The sequence below is a fragment of the Mauremys mutica genome, chromosome 10, assembly GCF_020497125.1.
Source record: "Mauremys mutica isolate MM-2020 ecotype Southern chromosome 10, ASM2049712v1, whole genome shotgun sequence".
In the NCBI taxonomy this organism is placed as follows: Eukaryota; Metazoa; Chordata; order Testudines; family Geoemydidae; genus Mauremys; species Mauremys mutica.
In genome coordinates, this window is record NC_059081.1 from 2,284,995 (window position 1) to 2,309,821 (window position 24,827).

General features: G+C 60.8%; 1 protein-coding gene across 1 annotated transcript in view; it reads right to left on the reverse strand.

Annotated features, from left to right (window-relative positions):
- Positions 1-23,130, reverse strand: part of WNT10A (Wnt family member 10A) — a 37,957-nt gene extending 14,827 nt beyond the window's left edge. Inside the window, exons 1-3 of the mRNA XM_045032830.1 lie at positions 23,069-23,130; positions 15,934-16,196; positions 3,602-3,978 (exon numbers count right to left, since the gene is read on the reverse strand). Coding sequence (XP_044888765.1) covers positions 3,602-3,978; positions 15,934-16,196; positions 23,069-23,130 — 702 coding nt within the window. The remainder of the gene's footprint in view (positions 1-3,601; positions 3,979-15,933; positions 16,197-23,068) is intronic.
- Positions 23,131-24,827: the final 1,697 nt, after the last annotated feature.

Here is a 24,827-nt window from a genome sequence, read left to right on the forward strand (position 1 = left end):
AGAAAAGGGCAACAAAAATTATTAGGGATATGGAACAGCTGCCGTATGAGGAGAGATTAATAAGACTGGGACTGTTCAGCTTGGAAAAGAGACGACTACGGGGGGGATATGACAGAGGTCTATATAAAATCATGACGGTTGTGGAAAAAGTAGATAAGGACGTGTTATTTACTCCTTCTCATAACACAAGAACTAGGGGTCACCAAGTATGTTTAACACAAACAAAAGGAAGTATTTCTTCACACAACACACAGTCAACCTGTGGAACTCCTTGCCAGAGGATGTTGTGAAGGCCAAGACTAGAACAGGGTTCAAAAAAGAGCTAGAGAAGTTCCTGAAGGACAGGTCCATTAATGGCTATTAGCCAGGCTGGGCCGGGATGGGGTCCCTGGCCTCTGTTTGCCAGAAGCTGGGAATGGGCGACAGGGGGTGGATCACTTGATGATTCCCTGTTCTGTTCATTCCCTCTGGGGCACCCAGCACTGGCCACAGTCAGCAGACAGGACATGGGGCTGGATGGACCTTTGGTCTGACCCCGTCTGGCTGTTCTTAGGTTCTGATGTGAGCCGCCTGATGGCACGTTAGTTTATTTGCATATTACATTCCTATTGGTTAAAAGGCTTTAAAGGTCTGCGTGGGTTTTCGTCCCCCTTTCTCCCATCTCACGGGGCCCGATCCTGCGAGGTTGCTGGCGCAGATACAGCACGATGGGCAAAGGGGATGTGGGGGTAGATTCTGGAGGCACAAGTCTTGGGGGCTTTAGACCCTCAGCTGGTTGTCAGGTGTAAGCAAGGCGGAGAAACACAGACCATGGGCCCAGTCCGCATGCTGCTGTGACCCCCCTAAGCCACGGCGCTGGCGCTGGGGAGGAGCGTGTTCTAGGAAGAGGCCGTTCTACAAGCAGAGACTGGGATTTGCAAACCAGGCAGCCGGAAGTTCGGCTCCTCGGTCCCTGGTTAGGCACCCAGATAAGCAGCCTGATTTCCCCATGCGCTGAGTGGCCAGCAGCATACAGGGAAGTGGGTGCTGGCCCAGTGGGAGCAGCTGGGCCTCCATCTTTCTGCCCGAGCCATGTAGGAGCTCTGCAGGGGATCTGCAAAAAGCTCTTCACAGGGAGGACAAGAGGCACTAGGTTCAAACGCCAGCAGAATGGAGCTAGATGAATCTCAGGGAAAACTCCCGCACCGTAAGAGCAGTCGGACAGTGGCACAGACGCCTCGGGAGGCTGTGGAAGCCCCTTCACTGGAGGTTTTTGAGAGGAGGCTGGAGCCATCTGTGGGGGATGAGTTAGACCCAACGAGTCCTGCATTGGCAGGGGTTAGACGAGATGGCCCATGTGGTCCCCTCTAACCCTGCGGGTCTGTGATTCTGTCTGCCTGATGTAGGAGCGTGTATGTCCTGGTCGTCTCAGACTGCTGTCTCTGGGGCGTGTCCATGGGAGGGTTTTATCATCCATCCCTCAGACGTGTGGTTGTAAAACTGCAGTGTATCCGATAGCTGCAGCCCACGTGTGTGTGATAGCTGGCACGTACGTGGGGTGTGTGTGGTAAAGGGCTAAGATGGAGCATTTGGCACCGGTGAAATGAGGACACGAGGTGCCAGGCAGACAGCACAGTGCATGGTTCAGATGAGAAGCATCACCCGGTTGTGCAGGGAGGAGAGACCGCGCGAGGGGGGTATTGAGGGAGCGTGTGTGTGTTGGGGGCATGAGCCTGCGGCGTGTCTCTGGAGACAGGACTGGCCTTACAGGTGGGTGACATGGGAGACCACCCCAGGCTGGCAGGTGTGGGCTGCCAGAGCAGGGCTGAGTGCGGGGAGCCCGGGGCTGGCGCCCCTGGCCAGCCAGGTCGGGGGGGGGTTGATGCCGCCTGGAGCTGCCAGCCTGGCGTGGAGGCATGAGCAGCAGGCCGGCCCCTGGGTCCCCTCTTCCCGCGGGCAGTTCGCCCAGGGTGCTCCTTTCCCTAAGGCCGGCCCGTGTGAAGGAGCCCGTGGCTGCAAGGTGAGGATCTCTGCCTGCACTGGCACAACTGCTGGGCGGGGGGGGGGGGGGGCTGCATGGCGCGTGTGGGGAGCCGCGCTGGGGCAGGGAAGGGCGGCTCTCTCCCCTCTCCACCTTCTTTGAAGCCTCCACTCTCCGGCTGCTTCTGAACGGCTTGTGCCAGGCAGCGAGAGTCGCTAATTAGCGCCTTTTGCAAGGTGACGTCATGCGAGCTGGAGGTGAGGAGGCAGCCGGTCTGCCTTGCAACCCCCTCCCTGCCTCACTGCAGCCCCCTCCTTCCCCCCACTCCCTCCTGCACCAGACGGGCCAACCCTCCCTTGTGCGCCAGGCCCATCCTTGCTTTGCTGACCCCTGTGGTGTGCATGGACACACCCACACATGCACACCTGCCCATGTGTGCACCCAGCTCCCGGCCCCCAAGGGCTGCGGCTCCCTTGAAGCCATTCCAACAAAACCTGGCCAAATTCCAGGTGGGGCGATTCCATTCTGCCCCCAAAGCCTTCCCACTGTGCCCCCCCGCAGCTCCCGTTCTCCACTTCCCATCCTACACCGCTGAGCACTGTGAACCAGCTGCCACGTCGCACCCCGAGGGCGCTGCCGCTCAGTGGTGGGTGCTGGGACATCCCTTCCCACCAACATCCACGTCCCATCAGCATTCGTACCACGGCCACCGTCAGCTCCCTCCTTAAAACCCACCTCTAATGCGGCGCCAGCCAATCCCTCCCACCCGGCAAGTGCTGGGCTGGGGCTGCTGCTTCTCTGCTGCTCTCAGCTTAATGTTCCCGCTCTCTGCCTGTTTCCTCTACCGATCGCGGCCTGTCCGACACGTGGCCTGGCAGCTGTCTGGGGCAGGGACCGTCCTGATCCGTCTGCACAACGCCCAGCCCAATGCGGCCTGGACTCGGGCTAATGCTGTCTAAGTACTAGCAACAGTTTGTTCCTACAGGGCTTGGAACGGAAGGTGCTCTGGAGACGTGCAAAGAGTTACTGATAGTGCGACGCCCTCCGGGGGCTCACCCTGTGCAGACGTGTGACCGTGCGAGGAGAAAGCCCCACGTTACCGAGCGGGTCTCTCTAGCACAGGTGCCACGACTCCAGGCAAGAGGAAGATGTTTGCAAGGTGGGGGAGTCCCAGGGTCTCTTTTCCAGCCTGGTCCGGTTGAGGGGCTCCAAACCAACCCCCAGTTCCCGTCTCGGTCAGACAACCCAGAACCCAACCCAGAAAAGCCCGACTCTGCTTCGTTCTGAAACTTTTCAAACGATTTGAGGTGGGGAAAGCGAGCGGGGGACTTAAACCCAAAGGCAGGGAGAAGGGGGGATTATCCCCACCAAAACGAAACGCGGGGAAATGCTTCCAAAAGATGCCAAGGAGAGTGGGGGGTTTCTGGCAGAAACTCCAGCACGGTGGAAAGGCCGGTTCCGGTCAAAATTTTCATTCAACATCTCAAGCAGCTGTGGGTGTGAGCAGCTTCCCCCCCCAGTCCCTGGCTGCCCCTCGCGGAGGCGTCGAGAGGGGAGAACATCCCCCAGTGCTGCCTCTGCTCCCCCTGTGCACCATGGCGCCCCCCAGGGGAGAGCTGGCTGCAGCGCGCACGGACTCACCTGCCGGCCAACGCGGTTGTTGTGCAGCCTCATGCGGGAGTGGATGTCCCTGTAGGTTTCCCGGGAGTCAAGGAAATCCTTGGAAAACTTCTCCCCATAGTCCACATCGGGGCTGCAGCCCCCCCACTCCCAGGAGTCTTGGAGCCCTGGGGTCTCGGCCGGCATGTGCTCCAGCCGGACCCCATGCACCATCCCTTTGCCCCGGTTCATGGCCTCCAACTGGAGCCGGTGCAGCTTCTTGCGGAAGGCTTCCTCGTCCCCCCGGCGCTTCTGGTCGCAGCCACAGGACTGCAGCTTGCCGAGGGCGCAGGCGTTGGAGACGGCGTGCACCACCCCGGCGGCCGCGATGGCGTAGGCGAAGGCGCTCTCCCGGAAGCCTGCGAGGAAGCGAAGGGGTGGGGGTCAGTCAGAGGCTGGGAAAGCAGGGGGTCCGGCTGGGTGACAGGCAGGATGGGGTATGGAGGAAGCCAGGGTCTCCCTGCAGACTGACGGGCCAGCCCTGGCGGTGACAGGACCTGGTTTGGCCTCCAGAACGTCCTCAGCCCTGGGCCTCTGCTGAGGTCTCCAGCAGGGAGGCCGGTTAGCACCAGTGGGGCTGGGAGCTGCTGGACTGTGGAGACGCCTGCCCTGAGGCCCCTCACCCTGGCGCCAGGGAAGTGCTGATGGGGGTGACCTTCAGAGAGCCTCCCCCCCGGGAGCCAGGCAGCCCCCCCACTAGGAAGCACACCTGGCGCCCCACAATGTGCCCGTCACCCACGGGGGACAGCAGGGATTCACCTGCCGGGGGAGGGGGGTTCGCCTGCTGCGGGAGGGGGATGCTGAGGACAGCACAGGCCCACAAGCACCTCGGAGGGGCCAATCCGCAGGGGTTGAAGGTGTCTCTGCTTCTTTCTATGCTGTGCCTCCAAGGACGCCCCCAGCCCAGCACCCACGCAGCCTGGGGCTCCTCTCTCACTCCCTTCATTCCTGCCCCTCCCAGCCCAGCTCCCAAAGCCTCACCCCGTTCGCCGAGCATAGGCTGGCCTGGCCTCTCTCCTGCTGCAGCCTTCCACTGTCTGGCCTGCCCAGCCCAGCCCAGGGTCCCTGCCGCCCTCCTCCATCTCCCCCCACCCCAAATCATACATAGCATCACCACAGCCCTTCCTTCCACAGAGCCGGGTCAGTATCATCACTGCCACTTCGCAGCGGGGGGAAACTGAGGCTGAGACTCCCCCCAGCTCTCACAGTGAGGCAGTGGCAGAGAAGGGAGCAAAACTGAGACCTCCTGATTCCTGGTCTGGTGCCCCTTCCGCAGGCCCCACTGCAGCCCCTCGCCTGCTGCCCTAGCTCCCACGCTGCTGCTGCACCACAGCTCAAGCCAGCTCCCCTGCCCGTCCAAGCTCTCCATATCTCCGGCCCTGCCTCCATCCACCTCTCCCCTCCCCCCTGCTTCCTGCCCCCTGTGTCTCCCCACACAAGCTCTGGGAGTCACTCCCTGCTCTGTGTTCGCTCTTGTCTTGTCTCCTGTTGCCTTTCCACTGTAAGCCCTTGGGGGCGGCGATCTGGTAGAGCCTTGGCACTGCCCTCCCACCACGCTGCGGGCATGATTCAGGGGCCCCTTCCTCCACTGGCTCAGGGGGCAGCGTTTCAGAGGGGCAGGTTCCCACGGTAGGAATGAGCTGCTCCGGAAGGGACCCTCTTTGCAGGCTGGAGTAGCTCCTCGTAGGAGCCAGTATGTTTGCCAAGGTGGATCTCCCATTCTGCGCAGGGCCTCGCATGCTGCCCTTGGCTCGCCGGCAGCAGGGGAGATGGCCTGGCATGTTGGAGAGGCGAGAGAAACGTCCTGGCTTCACACATATCAATTCCTCCCGCTGGCGCCCGGGGTCCGGCTGTGACGGCACTGGCGCTCCAGCGTGGCGGCTGTGTGATGCAGGAGCCCCAGCCGTGGCTCTGGGCCCTGCTGTGCAAGGTCCTGTACAAACCCAGAATCAAAGGACAGTCTGTGGCCAGGTTAAGGAGAAGACGAGAGACAAGAGGTGCAGACTGGCAGCAGTAGCAGGAAAGCGCACAGCGGGCCTGGTATCAGCACAGCCGTGTCCGGTGGCAAAGGAGAGGGTTAAGGAGGACGCAGCTTTGTGGATGTTTGCTTTCTGCATCACAACCCCTGGAAACTGAGGCCAGGTTATGTGACTTGCCCAGGAGGTCACACAAGAAATCGGTGGCAGAATGGGGACCTGACTCAGAATCTCCAAGCCCCAGGCTACAGCTCTGACCACTGGGTCACCCTTCCCCTCGCTCTCCCTGCCTTGTGCATCACCCTGCCTGGGAGCAGAGTGATCGGTTTGATCCAGCCCAGGGCTGGAGTCTCTGCTTTGCCGACCTCCACACCGGGCTGCTCGGAAAACGCTGATTATTTTGCATGGGAAATTTGGAGGCGGAAAAATCTTTTTTTTTAACTTCGAAATCTTTTTTTTCCCTTCAAAATTCCCCATTGAGATTTTTTAGTGATTTCCAATGGAAAGCCGAAAATCTGTTGGAGTTGGCGAGCTGAAGATTTTCCAGCAGGCCAAAAGCTTCCCGCCGAAACGATGGTGCGGGTCGAAAGGCCGTGGGCGGCCGAGAAAATGTTTAGATCGTTTAATTATTCATTCCAATTCAATTAACCAATTAAAATGTGTAAACGCCAGCTGAAGGAGAGGGAGGGGCTGGGGCCGAGCAGAGCTCCCCCGTGACCCTCACACCAGGCCGGGCCAGGCCGCCCGGGCCCTAGGAACTGCAACTCCTGAGTCCTGGCTAAAGTGGGGCGAGGAATTCGGCTTATCCACTGGTGTTTCTCTCCAGGGCCGGGGCTCTGGCCCCTTCCTTTGGAAAGCTGCTTGCTGGGGGCACGGATCAGTGTTCGCATCACGCACTGCCTGAGCCACCTTGCGCGAGCCCTAGGAAGAAGCCTGCAGCGTCCTGTGAAGGCGGGTCAGGATCGTGAGTCTCCTTGGACAGACGGGAAAACTGGAGCCTGGAGCAGGGAGGCGCCTTCCCCCAGGTCACACAAGGTCAGTGAGCAGCAGAGCAGGCCACAGAGCCCAGGACGGCTGCCCAAGCCCTTGGCCCCCGGTCCCCGCTGCTCAGATACCTCGGGGAAGCAAGAGCTGGAAGGGGTTAAAGAGCCTCTCCCAGGCTGATGTCTGGGTGAGGAAGGCGTGAGGGCGGCGGGGCGGCCCGGGAAGGGGCAGCTGCTCTGTTGGGCAGGCTCCCGCTTGGAGCGCACAGGACGGGATGCGATCCGGGACCCGGCATAGCCGCCCGGTGTGGATACCGCGTTCCCAGCCCCTTTTTCATTTTTGCTGCAATATTTCGGGTTCTTGTTGAAAAACCTAAAACCCTTTTTGTTGTTGTTGCTTTTTTTGCTTTTCAGGCTTTGGGTTTTTCAACAACCACACTGACCGGTTTTGATCCAAACAAGGTTGGGACGGGGATGTCCGGAATGTCCAGGTTTTTTGTCAGAAAATGTTTTTCGGTGAAAACAGTTGCAGCAGCTCTGGCCTGAGACTGGGACCAGGGTAGCTAGCTACATAATGGCACGAGCGTGTTCCCACTTGCTCTGAGACCTGCTCTCTCTGTTTGCAGGCATGACAGGCCCCTATCTCGGCCCTGGACACGTCCGTGGCTGCAAAATACATGGTGGGCGCCGATCTGCAAAGCTGCAATTCGGCCCCTCTGACTTGCCAGTCACGGTTGGGCCATTGGAGGTGAAGCTGCTTTAATTGCTGCCTGCGGTTAGATTGCCGGCGCGAGTGAAAATGTCCCCTGGTGTATTTCTCGTGTACTTAGCAAGCTTCACAAAGCCTGGTGGCTTTTCAATGATTCATTGCCGTCTGCTTAGCAAGCCACTATGATCTTATGAGACGGAAAAAAAGTGCATCTGTGAAACCGTCCCGGAGCGCCACGCTGCCGATTTGTGCGTTCGTTTTTAATATGCGCCAGTGTCAAATTAACAAGGCACTGCTTAAAAGCAATCAGAATCCGCTCCCTGCCTCTTCGATAAGGTCTGACAAACTCATGCCCCGGGGCCCTGCCTCTTTTGGTGCCCAAGCTTAATGGTGGGATGTTTTTCACTTCGCAGCCGCGGCTGTGAAGTTTTCCTTGCAGAGAACGCTGGGAGTAGTTGTTACAAAGCAAAGCACCATCACTGTTATTAGCAATGAACTCCAGTGCATCTGCAAACAAAGATTTCTTTTTAACCCTTACAAGCCAGCCTAATCAAGGGCAGTATTCACCAGCACATCATGTACTTCTCCTCCCTCAGGCCTAGTTCTCTTCCAAACCCTCCTTTTCGAGCTCCACTGGCTTCAGAGAAAGAGCTGTTCAAAACGGGGTGATATCGGTCATTTACAAGCAGATCCATGTCTCTCCCTCCCCAACTGTTCTCAGTAACAACGGGCCTACTTTTGCTTAAACTTTCCAAAAAGCTTCACGCTTTTTCTGGCCGTCACTAAGCACTGCAGTTCTGATGAGAGCATGGGGCTGTTTAAATGTTGTCTGACCTTTGAACCCACAGGGGTCAGAAACATGGAGCATTACGGCTGCAGGCAACAGCCACAGCCACTTCCTGTCTCTTGGCAGAGGCACTTCCCAGAAGCCCATCTGTGGATGGCACAGGAGAGCACGAATAAACCTGCCTCAGGGCCACCCTGCAACGCTGCGTGTTTCCGGCCCCGACGGCACAGCCTGGGTCACCAGAGCCCTCCTGGGACGACAGAGGATGGTACAGCTCTAGCCTACGCAGACTCTGGGGCTATTAGAGAGGCCATGGGAAAGTCAACTTCCCAGGACACTGCAGCAGAACACCACAGCTCTGACCCAGCCAGACCCATCGACGTCCACAGAAACCCCCAGGTGCACAGGCGTAAAGACCGTGCTGAGGCAGGCGCTATCTGACAGCAATTCTGAAAACACCAGCCCCAGCTGCGGCTCAGATTCCAATGTGGCTTTTCACGCTTGGGAGAATTCATCTATGCAGGCTCCCTGTACGCTATGGGCTGCCCAAACTGGACCCAACCATGGGAATGTTGACAGTTTACCAGGAGGACGTAAGACCAGCCAGACTGGGTCAGACCAATGGTCCATCCAGCCCAGTGTCCTGTCTGCCGACAGTGGCCAATGCCAGGTGCCCCAGGGGGAACAATGAGAACAGGGCAATTATTGAGTTGTCCAGTCCCAGCTTCTGGCAGTCAGAGATTTAGGGACACCCAGAGCAGGGGGTTGCATCCCTGACCAGCCGGTTAATAACACTGATGGACTTCTATGAACTTATCTAATTCTTTTGAACCCAGTTATACTTTTGGCCTCCACGATATCTCCTGGCAAGGAGTTCCACAGACTGACTGTGCATTGTCTGAAGAAATATTCCTTCTGTTTGTTTTAAACCTGCTGCCTGTTAACTTCATTGGCTGACCTCCGGTTCTTGTGTTATGTGAAGGGGTAAATTAAACTTCCTAGTCACTTTCTCCACATCAGTGATGGTTTTATAGTCCTCTATCAGATCCCCCTTTAGTCGCCTCTTTTCTAAGCTGAACGGTCCCAGTCTTATTAATCTCTCCTCATACAGAAGCTGTTCCAAACCCTTAATCATGTTTGCTGTCCCTTTCTGTACCTTTTCCAATTCTAATTTCTTTTTAGATGATGCAACCAGAAGTCAAGGTGTGGGTGTACCACGGATTTCTATAGCGGCAGTATGATATTTTCTCTTATTATCGATCCTTTTCCTAATGGTTCCCAACATTCTGTTGGCTTTTTTGACTGCCGCTGCACATGGAGTGGATGTTTTCAGAGAACTGTTCACAATGACTCCCAAGATCTTTCTTGAATGGTAACAGCTAATTTACACCCCATCATAGTATATGTGTAGTCGGGATGATGTTTTCCAATGTGCATTACTTTGCATTTATCAGCATTGAATTTCATCTGCCATTTTGTTGCTCAGTCACCCAATTTTGTCAGATCCCTTCGTAACTCTTTGCAGTCAGTTTTGAACTTAACTATCCCGAGTACTTCTGTATCATCTGCCACCTCACTGTTTACCCCCTTTTCCAGGTCATTTAGGAATATGTTGAATAGCACAGGTCCCCATACAGATCCTTCGGAGACCTTGCTATTTCCCACTATCAATTGTGAAAACTAACCATTTATTCCTACTCTTTGTTTCCTGTTTTTTAACCAGTTACTGACCCATGACAGGACCTTTCCTGTTATCCCATGACAGTTTACTTTGCTTCAGAGCCTTTGGTGAGGCACCACCTCAAAGGCTTTCTGAAAGTCCAAGTGGATCCCCCTTGTCCACATGCTTGTTGACACCCTTAAAGAATTCTAATAGATTGGTGAGGCGTGATTTCCCTTTCCTAAAGCTGTGCTGACTCTTCCCCAACATATTGCGTTCATCTACATGCCTGATAATTCTCTTCTTTACGATAGTTTCAACCAGTTTGCCTGGTACTGGAGTCAGGCTTCCTGGCCTGTAATTGCTGGGATCGCCTCTGGAGCCTTTTTTAAAAATTGGCGTCACATTACCAATCCTCCAGTCATCTGGTCCAGAGGCTGATTTAAGCAATAGGTTACGCACCACAGTTAGCAGTTCTGCAATTTCACATCTGAGTTTCTTCAGAACTCTTGGGTGATACCATCTGGTCCTGGTCACTTATGGCTGTTTAATTTATTTATTGATTTGTTCAAAAACCTTCTCCACTGACACCCCAATCTGGGACAGTTCCTCAGATTTGTCCTTAACAAGAATGGCTCAGGTGTGGGAATCTCCCTCACAAAGCTGGCAGTGAAGACTGATGCAAACAATGCATTTAGCTTCTTCACAATGGCCTTGTCTTCCTTGAGTGCTCCATTAGCCCCTCGATCGTCCAGTGGCCCCACGGATTGTTTGGCCGGCTTCCTGCGTCTGATGTACTTATCAAAAGGTCACACTAATTAATTTGCATTAAACTGAGCCAATTACCGCTGCCTTCCTCTTTAATATGGAGGCGGACGCTGTGGAGACTACAATCCCAGCATGCAATGTGGCCTGTTTGGGTCAAACTAGAGTGTTTCATGATGGGACCCAGACCTCCTGCTGGTGTCGACACCATCACGGTGTGGACCAAGTGGAGCTGGACGGAGAACTGAAGTCATGCAGTCACCTCTCCCCATTAACAGGCTGTGGTTCTTCCTGGGCCACCATCAGAACCAACCAGAACCTGCCGCCGAACCTGCCAGTTTTTTCAGTTTGGAGCAATTTCCGCGGAGGTTTTCCCATCACCTTTCCTGGTACCGGCTCGCCGTGCCCCTGGGACCTGGCTGGGAACGGCTGATTGGTGCCATTCCCAGCCTGACACAGCAAACACTGGACCTCTCCCAAGTCGCCTGGGATTTCTGGTCTAGTTTGACTGGTTCAGGAGGCTCCTAGAAGTTCCCAGGAATTGGGGCGCTCAGCCAAGCCTCCAGACCCTGCCCATCGCATGGTGTCAGCAGGGCCGCGCCAATGGCCTTCCAAGAGCTGCCCCGCTCCGGGAGTTCTGCCCCCACGAAGGGGCAGAGCGGGTGCCCGGCTCCTCCGAGGGCTGGGGCTGCAGCCAGTTGCAACATGTTTCCTGTTCTCTCTCCTCTTCCCTCCCCATCCCTCTTTTCCTAATTAAACTGCAGGTGAACCTACCAGGCCGTGGCAACAGGCCAGACGCTAAATTCCTCCCTGCAGATCGGAACTTGCCTCCATGCACCTTCCGAACGCGCCGCTCTGGGAATGCAGCCGCTCTCCACTGCCAGTCCAGTCGCAGTGACGGGAGGGAGGGCCCAGGGCGCTTTGCTTGTCTTCAGGGTGGTCAGGCCCGGACCCACAAAGACCCCTAGCACCTTTCAGTGGCAAGGAGGAGCATAAATCCCTCTGTGGAGCCAGGCCCAAGTGTCTAGGGGGTTGCAGCGGGGCTCAGGAGACCACCCTCTCTGTGCTGCCCTTCCCCCTGGGTCTTGCCTATTTGGATTTTAAGCTCTTTAGGGTGAGCATTAAGGGACAAGTGATTTAGGTGCCCAGAGAGGCAGATCAGTGGGACTTTGAAAAGTGCCTACAGGCATGTTTGAAATCTATGGGAATTAAGCACCAAACTTGCCTTGGCTCCTCTGAACATCCGCCCAGGTGCCAGTCAGCATCTTTAGGTGCCTAAATCCTCTGGGATCAGGTCCTATGTGGCTGTGCAGCACACAGCACCACGGGGCCCCGATCTCAGCTGGGGCCTCACGTGCCCCTGCCCTGCCCGGTTTGCCTGCGCCGTCTCCAGCATGGGGCGGAGAATGGCCGCGCGCCCTACTCCAGCCCATGGCTCCACGCTACAAGAGACACGTTCTGGGACCCGCCTCCCCCTCCCCCATCCCCTCTACCCGTAAAGAAATGGAGGGTGGCTGCTATACCGAGACACCAGTGGAGACGCACCTGTCGACGGGGCGAGCGTCGCCTGGCACGAGGCCGACGGACCAGGCCTGTCCCGCATAGGCCCATGAGCAGGGCCGCAGTCTGCAGGCAGAGCGCCCTGTGCCGACGGAGAAGCTATACCCGATATTGCCCCCGCCCGCCTGGCTCTGGCACCCCCGAGCCCCCCAGTCTGTATCAGGCCTGGTGAGACGTGCCTTCCCTGGCTAGGAAGGAGACCACGCCCAGACCTGCTGGCGGTACCCTAGAAATGCCGCTGGGATGGCCGCCTGGGAACGGTTGGGCCGGGGGTTGACTGGGAGGAACCTGTCCCAAGAAGCCATCAGGCCCCACTGGCTCCTCACCCTGTATCTCAAACAATGTTCTTCCCAGCAGCTCTCCTGGTGCTAGCGCCAGTCTCAGTGGGACCGGCCGACTGCTCGGTGCTGCCTGGTGCCACGGAGAGGGCGTCTCTCCCAGCCCGGAAAGCAGGCCAAGGCCGAGCAGACACAGAGCCGGAGCTGCTAAGACCCGGCAGTGGGGAGAATCAGCAAGGGGCAGAGGCCGGGCCGGGAGCTGGGGAGCAGAGTGCCTGGTGCCCGGGGCTGGCTGAGGTTAGAAACAGGAAGACGGGAGGCGGCCGAGCCCACTGGGAGGCCCTGGACGTTTTGGAGAAGCATTTGCTTGCCGCTCACTCGCCTCAGGCTGTGATCTCGCAGGCTCAGCCGAGCCGAGTCCGGGCAGCCCTCGGATGGGGGATCTCCCCAGGAAACCCCCCTGGGCATCCCTGCCAGGCCCCCAGAGGTGCTAAGGATGCCGAGCCAGCGGAGGTGCCGTCTCCCTGGGGACATGTAAAACCCCAGGCGCTGCCCATTTGGGGTCACTCGAGATCCCAGGATTCCCTTGGTAAGAATCCAGGTGCAGCTGCACATCCGGGCCAGTGCCCGGCTCAGGTGCCACGTATCGGGGGGTGGGTAGCCCTGTTAGGAGGAGTCTGGGGGCACCTTAAAGACTAACCGATTTATTTGGGCATAAGCTTTCCTGGGTAAAAACCCCACTTCTTCAGACGCACCGTCAGTTAATCGGCCAGTCTTGAAGGTGCCCCCGGACTCCTCCTTGTTTTTTCGGCTCGGGTGGTTTATTCCCCTACTGAACCCAGCACGGAGCTTCACTTCCTGTCCTAAACCGCTGCTGGGCGCGGTCGCGTCCCACCCCGGAGGGAGCTGCATTCCCACGGGCAGAGCTGCCTTGGCTGCGGGGGGCATAGAAAGCCCCCGGGCGGCGCCTGTCGCTAGGAGGACGGGGACGTGTCTGAGCCGAGCGCGGGAGCGGGTTAGGGCCGGGGGTCGTTCGCAGCTCTTCTCCGTGGAGGCTCCTCTGCCGATCCACTTCCATTCCTCCCCCGGCTGGCCCGGGTTCTCCCTCGGGCCGGGCGCGGGGGCGGCCGGACTCGGAGCGGGCCAGGCGCCGGACCGGACCCCGCAAATAATTCAGCGGGAGGGAGGCGCACGCTCCGCGGAGCTGATGGCGCGGCCGCGGGACACGATGAAAGATTCAAGGGCGCTGTCACGTCGGGTTAGGACCAAGGAGCCTGCGGGCGCCTGGAGCCCCCTGCGTGGGGCAGCGCGTGGAGCCGGAGCCGGGCCCCCGGGGGAGCCGCGCGCATTAGCGCCCGCGGGCCGCTCTGCTGGGCCCTGGGGCCGCCTTAACCCCCCTGCTCTCCCGGCCGGTTGGTCGGAGCCGCCTGGAAAGCCGCCCGCGAGCCCCTGCGCCGTGGCGGTGGTTCGCGATGCCCTGGCGCGCCCGCCCTCTGCCCGGCCGCAGCGCGCACACCCTGCGATGGGAGCCCCGTGCCATTCCCCGGCCTGCTCGGCAGCCCAACACCCCTGCCCGCTCGGGCGGGTCCCTGGGGCGGGTCCGCCTGGTTGGGAGAAGGCTGGAATCAGAGGCCGGAGCGCGGGCCTGGCCCGCCCCGCCCCGCGCACAGCCCCTGGCCAGTGCGCTGGGACCCAGGACTAGGGGCAGGATCGTTCTCCAGGACACGCCTCGGTCCGGTTTAAATTGCTCCGGTGACTGGGCTCCCACTGCCCCGGTTAGCAGCGGGCGGGCCCGGGGCCCCGACGGGGCGCTCAGGTTGGGCCCCCCAAGGAACTGGTCACTTCTGGGGCGCGTGGCCAGGTTCCCTCCGGATCCAGCGACTCCCGCGGGAGACACTGGGCGCAGCCGATTCTCAGTCTCTTGCCAACGCCCCAGCCCGCTCCGAGCCGCGGGCAGGAGCCGGTGTTCGCTGGGACGCGGAGAACCGCCCGTTTCGGCCCCCGCCCCAAACCCGACAACAACATTTCCCGGCGTCAAGGCTGCACGTGGGCCGGGATCAGAGTCAGTACAAATCCGCCGCCCTCCTGGGTCAGAGCAGCCGCGGCCCATCGAGCGCCGGCCCTGCCTCCCGCCCCGGCGGGGCGAGACGCGCGGGGATGGGCGGTACTGTCCTCCCGGTCCCCTGGCTCTGGCTGGCCTGGAGCACCCGGCTCAGCCCCCTCCACAGCGGGGAGGAACGCGGCCAACGCCCCGTCCCAGGGCAGAACCCCGCGGCCCGGGCTGGGAGCCTTCGGCCCGGTTCTAGCCCCGCGCTCCCGACCCGCTGATCCCCGACACAACTTGCTGGCTCGCCCCGGGCCCCTTGCGCTCCTGTCACGCTGAAACTCCGCCCGGGAGAGCAGCAAACGGGCCGGCGGCTGATGCCTGAGGGGGCTGGAAATACAGTGACTCGGCTCGGCTGGACCATCCCCGTCCCGCCAGGGCGCTGCAGCCCGCATCACTGGGTGCCACGGGAGCTGTTCGGTGCCCGGAGGCCAGAGCCCTTGCTGCGGTGCAGGGAGCGAGCCGCCAGCAATGGGGGAGGGGGGAGATTGGGCCCTCAGGTTAGCTACAGACCTGGGATGCCACTGGGCTTCCTCAGCGTTGCGTTCTGACTAAACCGGATCGAATCCGGATTCCTCCCACCCGGGGTCAGTCTCCCCATGGAGACAGCGGGTGAGGAGAGGCTTTCAAAGCTCCGGCTCTAGCCGAGTCTTTCCGGCCTGCAGCGGTCCCGGGGCTTGGGGTTTTCCCCACTAATGCAACCGTGTCCGCGGGGAGGTTTCTGGGAGCTTTGCACATCAGCGTGTCTCCCGTGGGTGGGGATCCGGCTCCGCTGCAGCCCAGCCCGGGGTGTGGCTAGCGCCGGCTGGGAGCAGGAAGAGCCGAGCTCTGCCGTTACTTGTACCCCGGGGGCCGTGCCCCGCTGGGGAGGGACCCCGGACCCCCTGGGGCTGCAGGGCTTGAAGCGGACACCGGGCTGGGCCGGCTCGGGCGATGCAGGGACCCCGGACCCAGCACCGGGCAGGCCCTGGAGAGAGCTGTGTGGAGCCCGGCAAGGCGGGGGCCCCGCCCGGGAGCGAGCTGCCAAGGGCCCGATCCTGCGGGGTGCCCAGCACCCCAGTGAGAGCGGAGCGGGCCGAGCGCCACGCGGGTTCAGGGAGAAAGGGCCGCTCTCCCGGAGCGCGCGGGTCCCGGACCCAGCCCCCAGCACGGGTCTGGCTCCCGCCACCGGACAAGTGACTGGTCCCGCGGGACGGCTGGCTGGGTGGGGGCGCGTCTCTCCTGGAGCTGGGGGCGATCCCAGAGCAGGGAGTCGGATGCCAGGGGGGTCCCTGTGTTGCTCGGCAGCGGGACCTGCTGGAGCTTTCTCCGGGCAGGCGGCTCCCTCCCTGGGTACAGACTTGCAGGAACCGAGCCTGGACGTGAGGAGTTGGGGTGGTCACCCCAGTGCCGGGGCCAAACTCCCCTGTGGAGCATCACATCCGGTCCCCCCAATCCCCTCCTTCCCCCTGCACATCCAGGGGGCGGAGGGCGCCGGCGCCCCGGCCCTTACCTCGGCTGAAGATGAGGCTCTCGTAGGGGATCTTGTTCTTGGTCTCCAGGCTGGAGCAGTTCCAGCGCTGGTCCCGGAACTGGTGCTGGCACTCGTGGATGGCGATCTGCATGCCCTGGATGGCGGAGGCCGTCACGTCGGGGTGCCGGACGCACACCTCCAGCTGGCGCCGCGTCAGGCCGGGCAGCGTCAGGCACACGGTGTTGGCGTTCAGCACCGGCTCCGACGGCAGCTTCAGGCCCAGGATTTCATTGGCGCAGGAGCTGGAAGGGAAGGGAGAGCCAGGCTCAGCGCCCTGCCCTGCCGCCTCGCCCGCCCAGGGTGCCAGGGCTCTGCTGGGGGGGGAGGGGAAAGCCTCGCAGAGACCCAGTCACGGGGAGCCCCCCCCAACCCCCGCAGTGCAAGTCCCCACAGGGAGGGGGCAGCTGGGGAGTCGGGTGGAGCCAGGCCCCAGAGAGACCCGCCCGCCAGCCCAGGGATTCTGCGCTGGATTTGGAGCGGGGTGGGGAGTCGGGGCAGGGGACGGGGGCGTGGGTAGGCAGCCAGAAACCCCCAGCGGCAGCTTCTTTTCCACGGGCTCTCCAGCTCTGCCTCAGGCCTCTTCCCTACCAGACCTTATCCCAGCCCATCGCCGCGGTATCTGGGCACCTTCGAGTCATGCACCAAGTCACCTGACCGACACCTGTTATGTGTGGAACGTGGGGGCAAAGAGAACCAATATCAGAACCTAGACAGACAGAGAGAGGAAGTGCAGGCCCCTTTCTGAACGGACAGAGGATGTGGAAAAAGCTCATGTGCTCAATGCTTTTTTTGCCTCTGTCTTCACAGACAAGGGCAGCTCCCAGACAGCTGCACTGGGCAGCACAGCATGGGGAGGAGGTGACCAGCCCTCTGTGGAGAAAGAAGTGGGTCAGGTCTATTAGAAAAACTGGATGAGCACAAGTCCATGGGGCCGGATGCGCTGCATCCCCGGGTGCTGAGGGAGTTGGCCGAGGTGATTGCAGAGCCATTGGCCGTTATCTTTGAAAACTCATGGTGATAGGGGGAGGTCCCGGATGGCTGGAAAAAAGCTAATGTAGAGCCCCCATCTTTTAAAAAAGGGAACAAAGAGAACCCCGGGAACTACAGATGGGTCAGCCTCACTTCAGTCCCCGGCAAAATCATGGAGCAGGTCCTCAAGGAATCCATTTTGAAGCACTTGGAGGAGAGGAAGGTGATCAGGAACAGTCAGCATGGATTCACCAAGGGCAAGTCATGCCTGACCAACCTGATTGCCTTCTCTGAGGAGATAACTGGCTCTGTGGATATGGGGACAGCGGTGGATGTGATATATCTTGACTTTAGCAAAGCTTTTGATAGGGTCTCCCACAGTATCTTGCCAGCAAGTTAAAGAAGTATGGGCTGGATGAATGGATTATAAGGTGGATAGAAAGCTGGCTAGATCATCGGGCTCAGCGGGTAGTGATCAATGGCTCCATGTCTAGTTGGCAGCCAGTATCAAGTGGAGTGCCCCAAGGATCAGTCCTGGGGCCAGTTTTGTTCTGGACAATGAGATAGATAGGGGGGAGGGATAGCTCAGTGGTTTGAGCATTGGCCTGTTAAACCCAGGATTGTGAGTTCAATCCCTGAGGAGGCCATTTAGCGATCTGGGGCAAAAATTGGTCCTGCTAGTGAAGGCAGGGGGCTGGACTCGATGACCTTTCGAGGTTCCTTCCAGTTCTAGGAGATTGGTCTAGCTCCAATTATTACCACCCTCAGCACGTTCACAGATGACACTAAACTGGGGGGAGAGGTAGATACACTGGAGGGTAGGGATTGGGTCCAGAGTGACCTAGACAAATTGGAGGATTGAACCAAAAGAAACCTGATGAGGTTCAACAAGGACAAGTGCAGAGTTCTGCATGCAGGAGGGAAGAATCCCATGCACTGCTACAGGCTGCGGACCGAGTGGCTAAGCAGCAGTCTTGCAGAAAAGGACCTAGGGGTTACAGTGGGCGAGAAGCTGGATATGAGTCAGCAGTGTGCCCTTGTTGCCAAGAAGGCCAATGTCATATTGGGCTGTATTAGTAGGAGCATGTCACGGAGTCCCCGGGCGATGCCCTGGAACTGCTCCCCACCAAGCCAGGCAGGACTCTGGGGAGCCTCCTCTCCCTTGGAGCAGCCTGTCTGCAGGGCAAGAAGCTCCCACGGCTTCACCTCCTGGGTCTGACCTTGGAGCATTCAGCATCCTCTGCCCCTCCGTGCGCTTCCCCCAGCGAGTCCACCCAGGCGGGGTCCTGGGGAAGCCACCGGGTCCTCCCCCCCCCCAATTCGCAGTCAGACATGACTCTCAGCCAGTAAAACAGAGGTTTATTAGACGACAGGAACATGGTCTAAAACAGAGCTTGTAGGTACAGAGAATGGGAACCCTCAGCCGGGTCCATTCTGGGGCCCAGCGAACCAGACAACCCCGTCTGTCCTCACTCCCCGTTCCCAGCCAGCTCCCAACTGAAACCCCCTCCAGCCCCTCCTCTCTGGCCTTTGTCTCTTTCCCGGGCCAGGAGGTCACATGACCTCTTTGTTCTCCCACACCTTTAGCATCCCCTTGCAGGGGGGAAGGGCCCCAGTCATTAGCTGCCAGGAGACAGAGTGTCGGCCAGAAACTGAGGCACCCACACAGTATTCAGAGGAAACATTAAGAACAGTCCCACTTCGTCACAGAGCATTGCCAGCAAATCGAGGAAAGTGATTGATTATTCCCCTCTGTTCAGCACTGGTGAGGCCACACCTGGAGTATTGCATCCAGTTTTGGTCCCCCCACTACAGAAGGGATGTGGCTAAATTGGAGAGAGTCCAGCGCAGGGCAATGAAAATGATTAGGGGGCTGGAGCACTTATGAGACGAGGTTGAGGGAACTGGGGTTATTTAGTCTGCAGAAGAGAAGAGTGAGGGGGGATTTGATAGCAGCCTTCAACTACCTGAAGGGGGGTTCCAAAGAGGATGGATCTAGACTGTTCTCAGTGGTAGCAGATGACAGAACAAGGAGTAATTGTCTCAAGTTGCAGTGAGGGAGGTCTAGGTTGGATATTAGGAAACACTGTTTCCCTAGGAGGGTGGTGAAGCACTGGAATGGGTTCCCTAGGGAGGTGGTGGAATCTCCATCCTTAGAGGTTTTTAAGGCCCGGCTTGACAAAGCCCTGGCTGGGATGATTTCACTGGGGACTGGTCCAGCTTTGAGCAGGGGGTTGGATTAGATGATCTCCTGGGGTCTCGTCCAACCCTGATATTCTATGATTCTAGGGGTGTATATGGAGACAGACAGACAGAGAGGGTGCATGGGGATGAATGGGTGGATGGCTAGATAGAGGGAGTCTGTAGAGACAGGTGGGAGGACATGAGAGATTAGATAGGTAGAGGAGGTGTATGAGGATGGGTGGAAGGCTGGATGATGGGAGGACATGTGGGGACACATGCACAGCCAGCCCCAGAGACCCAGGCCTGGCTTGCGTGACCACCTAAGCTTTCGGCTCCTTAACCAAGCAGAGGGCCAGTCAGGGATGAGGCTCACCCCCTCCAATGCCGTCACCCCGGATTTGCAGGCTGTCCCTGAGATCAGACTCCCTGAGGCCCTGTGCCCCCTGTGGGATGGGCATGGACTGAGCATGCAGGGCTCACGCGTCAGCTCTGCTGCCATGTTGACATTCTGTTGCTGGCTATCCAGGTTCGTGTCCCAGCCCCTTCACGCTGGTATCTGGGCACCTGCCAGAGTGCATTGAGCAACAGGACTGCCATCTGGGCCGGGGGTCGCTCTCTCTCTCCCAGACGGGGAGCTGTGCGTGTTGTGGCAGGACTGGGTTTTCTAACACCTCCGGTGCTCGGTGTCTCTGTCAGCGGAGGTCGGTCAGAGAAATGCCCCTGGCACGGGGAGCAGGCGCTGGGAGGTTTGGGATGGTCCTTCCTCCCTCAGTCAGGGTCCAGCCCTAAGGATGCTCTGTCCCCTGCCTGGACGAGTTCCCCCCCGATAGCAGAATGCCCCGTGGGGCCTGAGGAGCAGAGTTCTGCCCGGGTCTCCAGCCCGGACCCATGGAGCACCTAGAAGACAGGGACCGAGCCCTGGGCTGTGGGGCGCCGGTGCGGGGCGTGGGGACAGGTGCCCGTGTCGCAGCCCAGCCAGGTAATGCTGTTCTGTGCTAGCTGCAGGAAAGGTGACCACGGAGCCCGACCCTTCATCTCCTGTCCCTCTCCCCACTGGCAGAACCTCATGTTCCACCCCATGGCGGCTTCTGTGCCAGGGATCTGAAAGTCAAGCTGGACTCTGCCGGGCGACTCTCCGCTCCTCTCTCTGGCACCTGCTGGGAAGTCTCGGGCCTGGCGCGGGCTGGCCCGTCCCTCCTAGGTCACATTCTGCGCCGTGTTCCCAGGCTGTGTCCAATTCCCATTTCAGCCACTCCTTGGCGTGGGGCTCCCAGGTCGGCAGTTCTAGGGCCACCCCAGCGGGCCCGGGCCTGTCGTTGGCACCAGGGGCCAGGCCGCCCTCCCTGTCCTGGCCTGGCACGTTCGGAGGGGGCTGAGGGTCAGCCAGGGGCATCATCAGAAAGTCTGGTGGGGACAGCCCAGCCTCGCGCCTTCATAGCCAGGAGCAGATCCTGAGCTCCTCATTTGGGCCCAGCTGCCGGGGTCTGTCCGAGTCAGGCCTGGACCGGGTTCCTTGCTCCTTCTTCGGAGGGTCCCTCTGCACCCGCTCGGCTGCTTGACTCGGGCCTTTCTCTGGATTCGCCAAAGCCAGAGACGAGCCCCACAGCACTGGTGTCTTCAAAGGCCGAGCCCCCCCGCCCAGCCCCCCGCAGCCGGGGCGGACGCCATCCAGGTGACTGGGGCACTGCAGGGAGACGGGACTCGCTTGGAGAGGCGCCGGGCGTGATCTGCCCTGGCTGTAACTCATCGGGGGCCTGGGGGCGGGGGTCGCCCATCAGGTCTGTCCCTCAGGCCAGGCTTGTTCCCCTGGGGACTAAACCCAGTGCTGCGGGGCCGGCGGAGCTCAGCTCGCTCTGGCGCCAATCCGGAGTGACCCCGCCGAAGTCGCTAGGGGAGCGGGCGCAACCTTAACACCCGGAGCAGGGAGCTCCCCGAAGTCCTGACCCTGATTCGGAGTCACTCCTGGTTTGCCCCCGCCTGTCAGATCAGGATCAGTCCAGCCCTACATGTCCCAAGCCAAGAGCCGTCCAGCCCCACCGCTCTCTGACTTCCAGGTGGTTCGCCGGGCTCTCCTGCCCCTCTTCGCCCCACGCGCTCCCCGCCAGCGCCAGCCCCCACGGTGGGCGGGGGGCTGGAAATCATGTACCGCCGCCGCCATCCTCCTCTCTGATCCCCGGCGCTGCCGCATCGCCCCCCCGCCCCGGACTAAGTGGGTTTAAACACGATTTCACGGTGAAAGCCCCGCGGGTCACAGGCTGCGGCGGCTGCTGCTGCTTTAATTAACACACGTTCCAGCGTCAACACATTGTGTGCGAAGGGGGGGGGGGGGAACCCGGCCCAGCCCCGGGAGCTGGAGCAGCCAGAGGAGGGAAGGGGGGGGGTTAACCCTTCCCTGCCCGCTGCCCGGAAGTTTGGCAGCTGGCGGGGCAGCCGCGGAGATCAAAGGAACACGCCTGGAGTGGCCTGTGATGCGGGAAAGGCCCGGTGGGGGGGGGGGGGTCATGGCCAGCGGAGGGGGGAACGTCGGGGTCCCCCGGGTACTGGACGTGGGGCACAAGCCGGCTCCCCACCCCAGCGCCCGCTTCCCTCGGATTTGGGATGAAAGGGACCTACCGACCAAAAGCGCTCGGTTCTCCTGGCCCCGCCCTTCGGGAGCGCCCCCCACCCCACCCCGGCATCCCAGCTCCGGTGGCCACAGGGGCGCCCCGTTCCCCTCCAGGGAGGGGGGTGCAGCGCTCCCTGCACGGGCAGACCCCGAGCTGCCTGGGGTTAGGAGACCCCCGGCTGCGCTTCCAGCTGGAGGGCCCAGCGCCAGGCTCCCGGGGCGTCTCCCGAACCCCCCCCCCGCACAGGTGGGTAACCCCCCCTTTGTGCAGCCCGGGAGAGGCAAACAATCCCCCAGGGGACTGTCCTGACCTGCGAATCTTCGTGTTAATGAACCCCAGGAACACACCGCCCGGGAGCCACATGCACCGGCTTCTACGTGTGAATCCCAGACTGTCCAGGGCTCCAACTAGCCACTGGGCTCCTGCGAAGCCGCCCAAATACCCCCCCCCCCATCATGGGACCCTAGAACCGACCCCGGGACACAGCTTGGCCCACCTCCGCCAGCAAGGCAGTGGGAGAGCCGGGGAAGGAACCCAGGAGTCCTGGGCCTCTGCTTCGACGAAACTCCCTCCTTAGCCCTCGATTGTGAGCCATTGGCAGGTGGGCGAGCGGAGCCCCTTAGCCAGCCCGGCCTGGCGGTGTGGGGGTGCGGGGTCCTTTAGACACGAGCAGGTGGCGGGACAGCTGGTCCGAACTTATTTTCTCTGTATGCTCCGGCAGGAGAGGACCCGATTCGGAGCGGGACAGGAGTCGCTCGGCTCCATCTCCGAGCCCGGCGAGCCCAGCCCGAGCAGCCGGGTTCGCCGCGGCCCGGGTGGGCCCGGCAGGGGCTGGGCTCCGCCTCGCTTAGCCGGTGCGCCCCAGGGAAGCCGGTCCGGGTTTGCGCCGCGGTGGAGGCGAGCCGGGAGTCAGGCCCTCGCCCGGCTGCTCCGCCAATCAGCGCCTGGCCCAGACAGCCAGGCCGAGCAGAGGCGGCTTTCATGGCACTTGCGAGGAGAAGCAACCCCCCCCCCCCTCGGGGAGAATCGCCGCCCGGCGGAGCAGATCCTAGGCAGGGAAAGGGATTATCGGGAGGGGACGCGGAGGGGGCGGTGAGCACACGGGGGAGATAATCCCCCGGATCAGGGGCAGAGCTGGGGAAACGCCGCGTTCCGGGGAGCAGAGCGCGCTGCGATTCCCCAGAGCCTCCGAGGTGCCATCGCCTCTCCGAGGACCCGAGTGCGGGGGCGCGGCTCAGCTCCCGGGCGCACGGACGGGGCCGCTGGCGAGGGACCACGGGCCGAGACACGAGCCTGGCTCCCACCGCGGCTAAAAGCAGGCGAGTTTGGCCCGAGCGCGGCGGGGGTGCTCTTACCTTCGCAGCCAGAGGCCGAGGAGAAGCAGGGGGCAGAAGCCGGGCAGCAGGGCCAGACCCATCTTGCGTCCCGCGGGCTCGGTGCGGGGCTTGGCAGCCGCGGCGGGCTCGGGTTTGGGTTTCCCGGGGTGGTTTCCTCGGCTGCTGCTGGTTCTTGTCTCTTCTCGCTGCTTCTTGCACTTCCCTCCGCGCTTCAGGACCTCAGGGATCCCCCGCCTGGATTGGTGGGTTGACAGTCCCAGCAGGACGGGGCCATCCTCGCCGCAGGCAGCCCCTAGCCCCCCACCCCCCAACACAACCCCAACTACATGGACCAGGCAGGGCCGCCCCCCCTCTAGGAGGACATCAAAGTTCCGAGGAGCCGCTGGCTGCTTGCAGGGGGGAGAGCTGCTCTCAGCTCAGGCTCCATGTGGCCAGGTCCTGCCCCGCCGCCCCCCAGCCAAGTCTCTAGCCGGGGGAGGGGGCCTAGCTGCAGGGCGCTGGCAGGGGCAGAATGAGGGGGCAGGCTGCCCCCCTACCCAGCCCCCCCTTGGCTTCTCTCTTTGCCACTCGGCCTCGCTGTGCTCAGAGCTGCCCGTCCTGTGCACCCCGGGCGGGACGCGTGTGTGTGTGTGTGGGGGGGTGTCTCTCCGTGGGGGGGGGTGCAAGCTCCCCTGGATCTCGTAGGCGCACGTGGAGCCCCAGCTGCTCCCCCTCCCCGACGCTTTCTCCAGCTGCCTCCGGCTCAGCGCCTCCCTGCGCCCCGCAGCCGCCTGGAACCGTCCCCTGGCGAAGAGCGCATCGGGCAGGGTCCCGGCCGGGCTCGCACAGGGGCTGCGGCGGCTGCTCTGCCTCGGATCGCGCTGCGTTCCTCAGCGCCCGGAGCCCGAGTCCCGACACGTCTGGGCAGGAGCCCGCAGGGGAAGGACGGGGGCAGAGGGTGGCAGCGGCAGCGGGGCGGGGAGGGAGCGTGCCACACGGGGCCTGCCGGGGAGGAGGCGTGCGGGCGGGGCGGGGGTGCAGGTGTTGGTGCATGGCTGAGGCGGGTGGGTGCGTGTGCACGGAGGGGTGTGTGTGTGCGCGCAAATGGATACATGGAGGTGTGTGTGCATGGATATATAGGGCTTTGCATGGATATGTGTGTGTGTGTGCACGTGCATGGATACATAGGGGTGTGCATGGAGGTGTGTGTGCATGGGTCTCTGGGGTGTGCATGGATATATAGGGGTGTGTGTGTGTGCACATGGATACACAGGGGTGTGGACGGAGGTGTGTGTGCATGGATATATAGGGGTGTGCATCACTGTGCATGCATGCGTGTGGATGTGACAGCATGCATGGATATAGGGGTATGGATGTGTGTGTATGGGTGTGTGCATGCATGTGTGTGCATAGGTGCATGTGTGGCTGGCTGGCTGAGTGCATGGATGCGGTATGTGGTTAGGGGGTTGGTGGGTGTGCATTGGTATATAGGGGGTGTGCATGGATGTGTGTGGGGATATCACGGTGGATGTGGGAGTGTGCATGGCTGTGGGAGTGTGCATGGGTGTAGCTGGATGAGGGGTGTGGGCCTGAAAGCATGGTTGTGAAGGTGTGTGAATGGATGTGGTCTGGGATGTGCCTGGATTTGAGAGGGTGGGGCCTGCCCGCGTGGGTATGCAGATGTGTGAGTGCATGGAGGTGAGGGTATGTGCATGGAGGGGCAGGTGTATGTGTGTAAATCCCCTAGGCCTATGGCTGTGCTGATGGAGATAGCGTGTGGGTGTAAATCCCCTAGGCC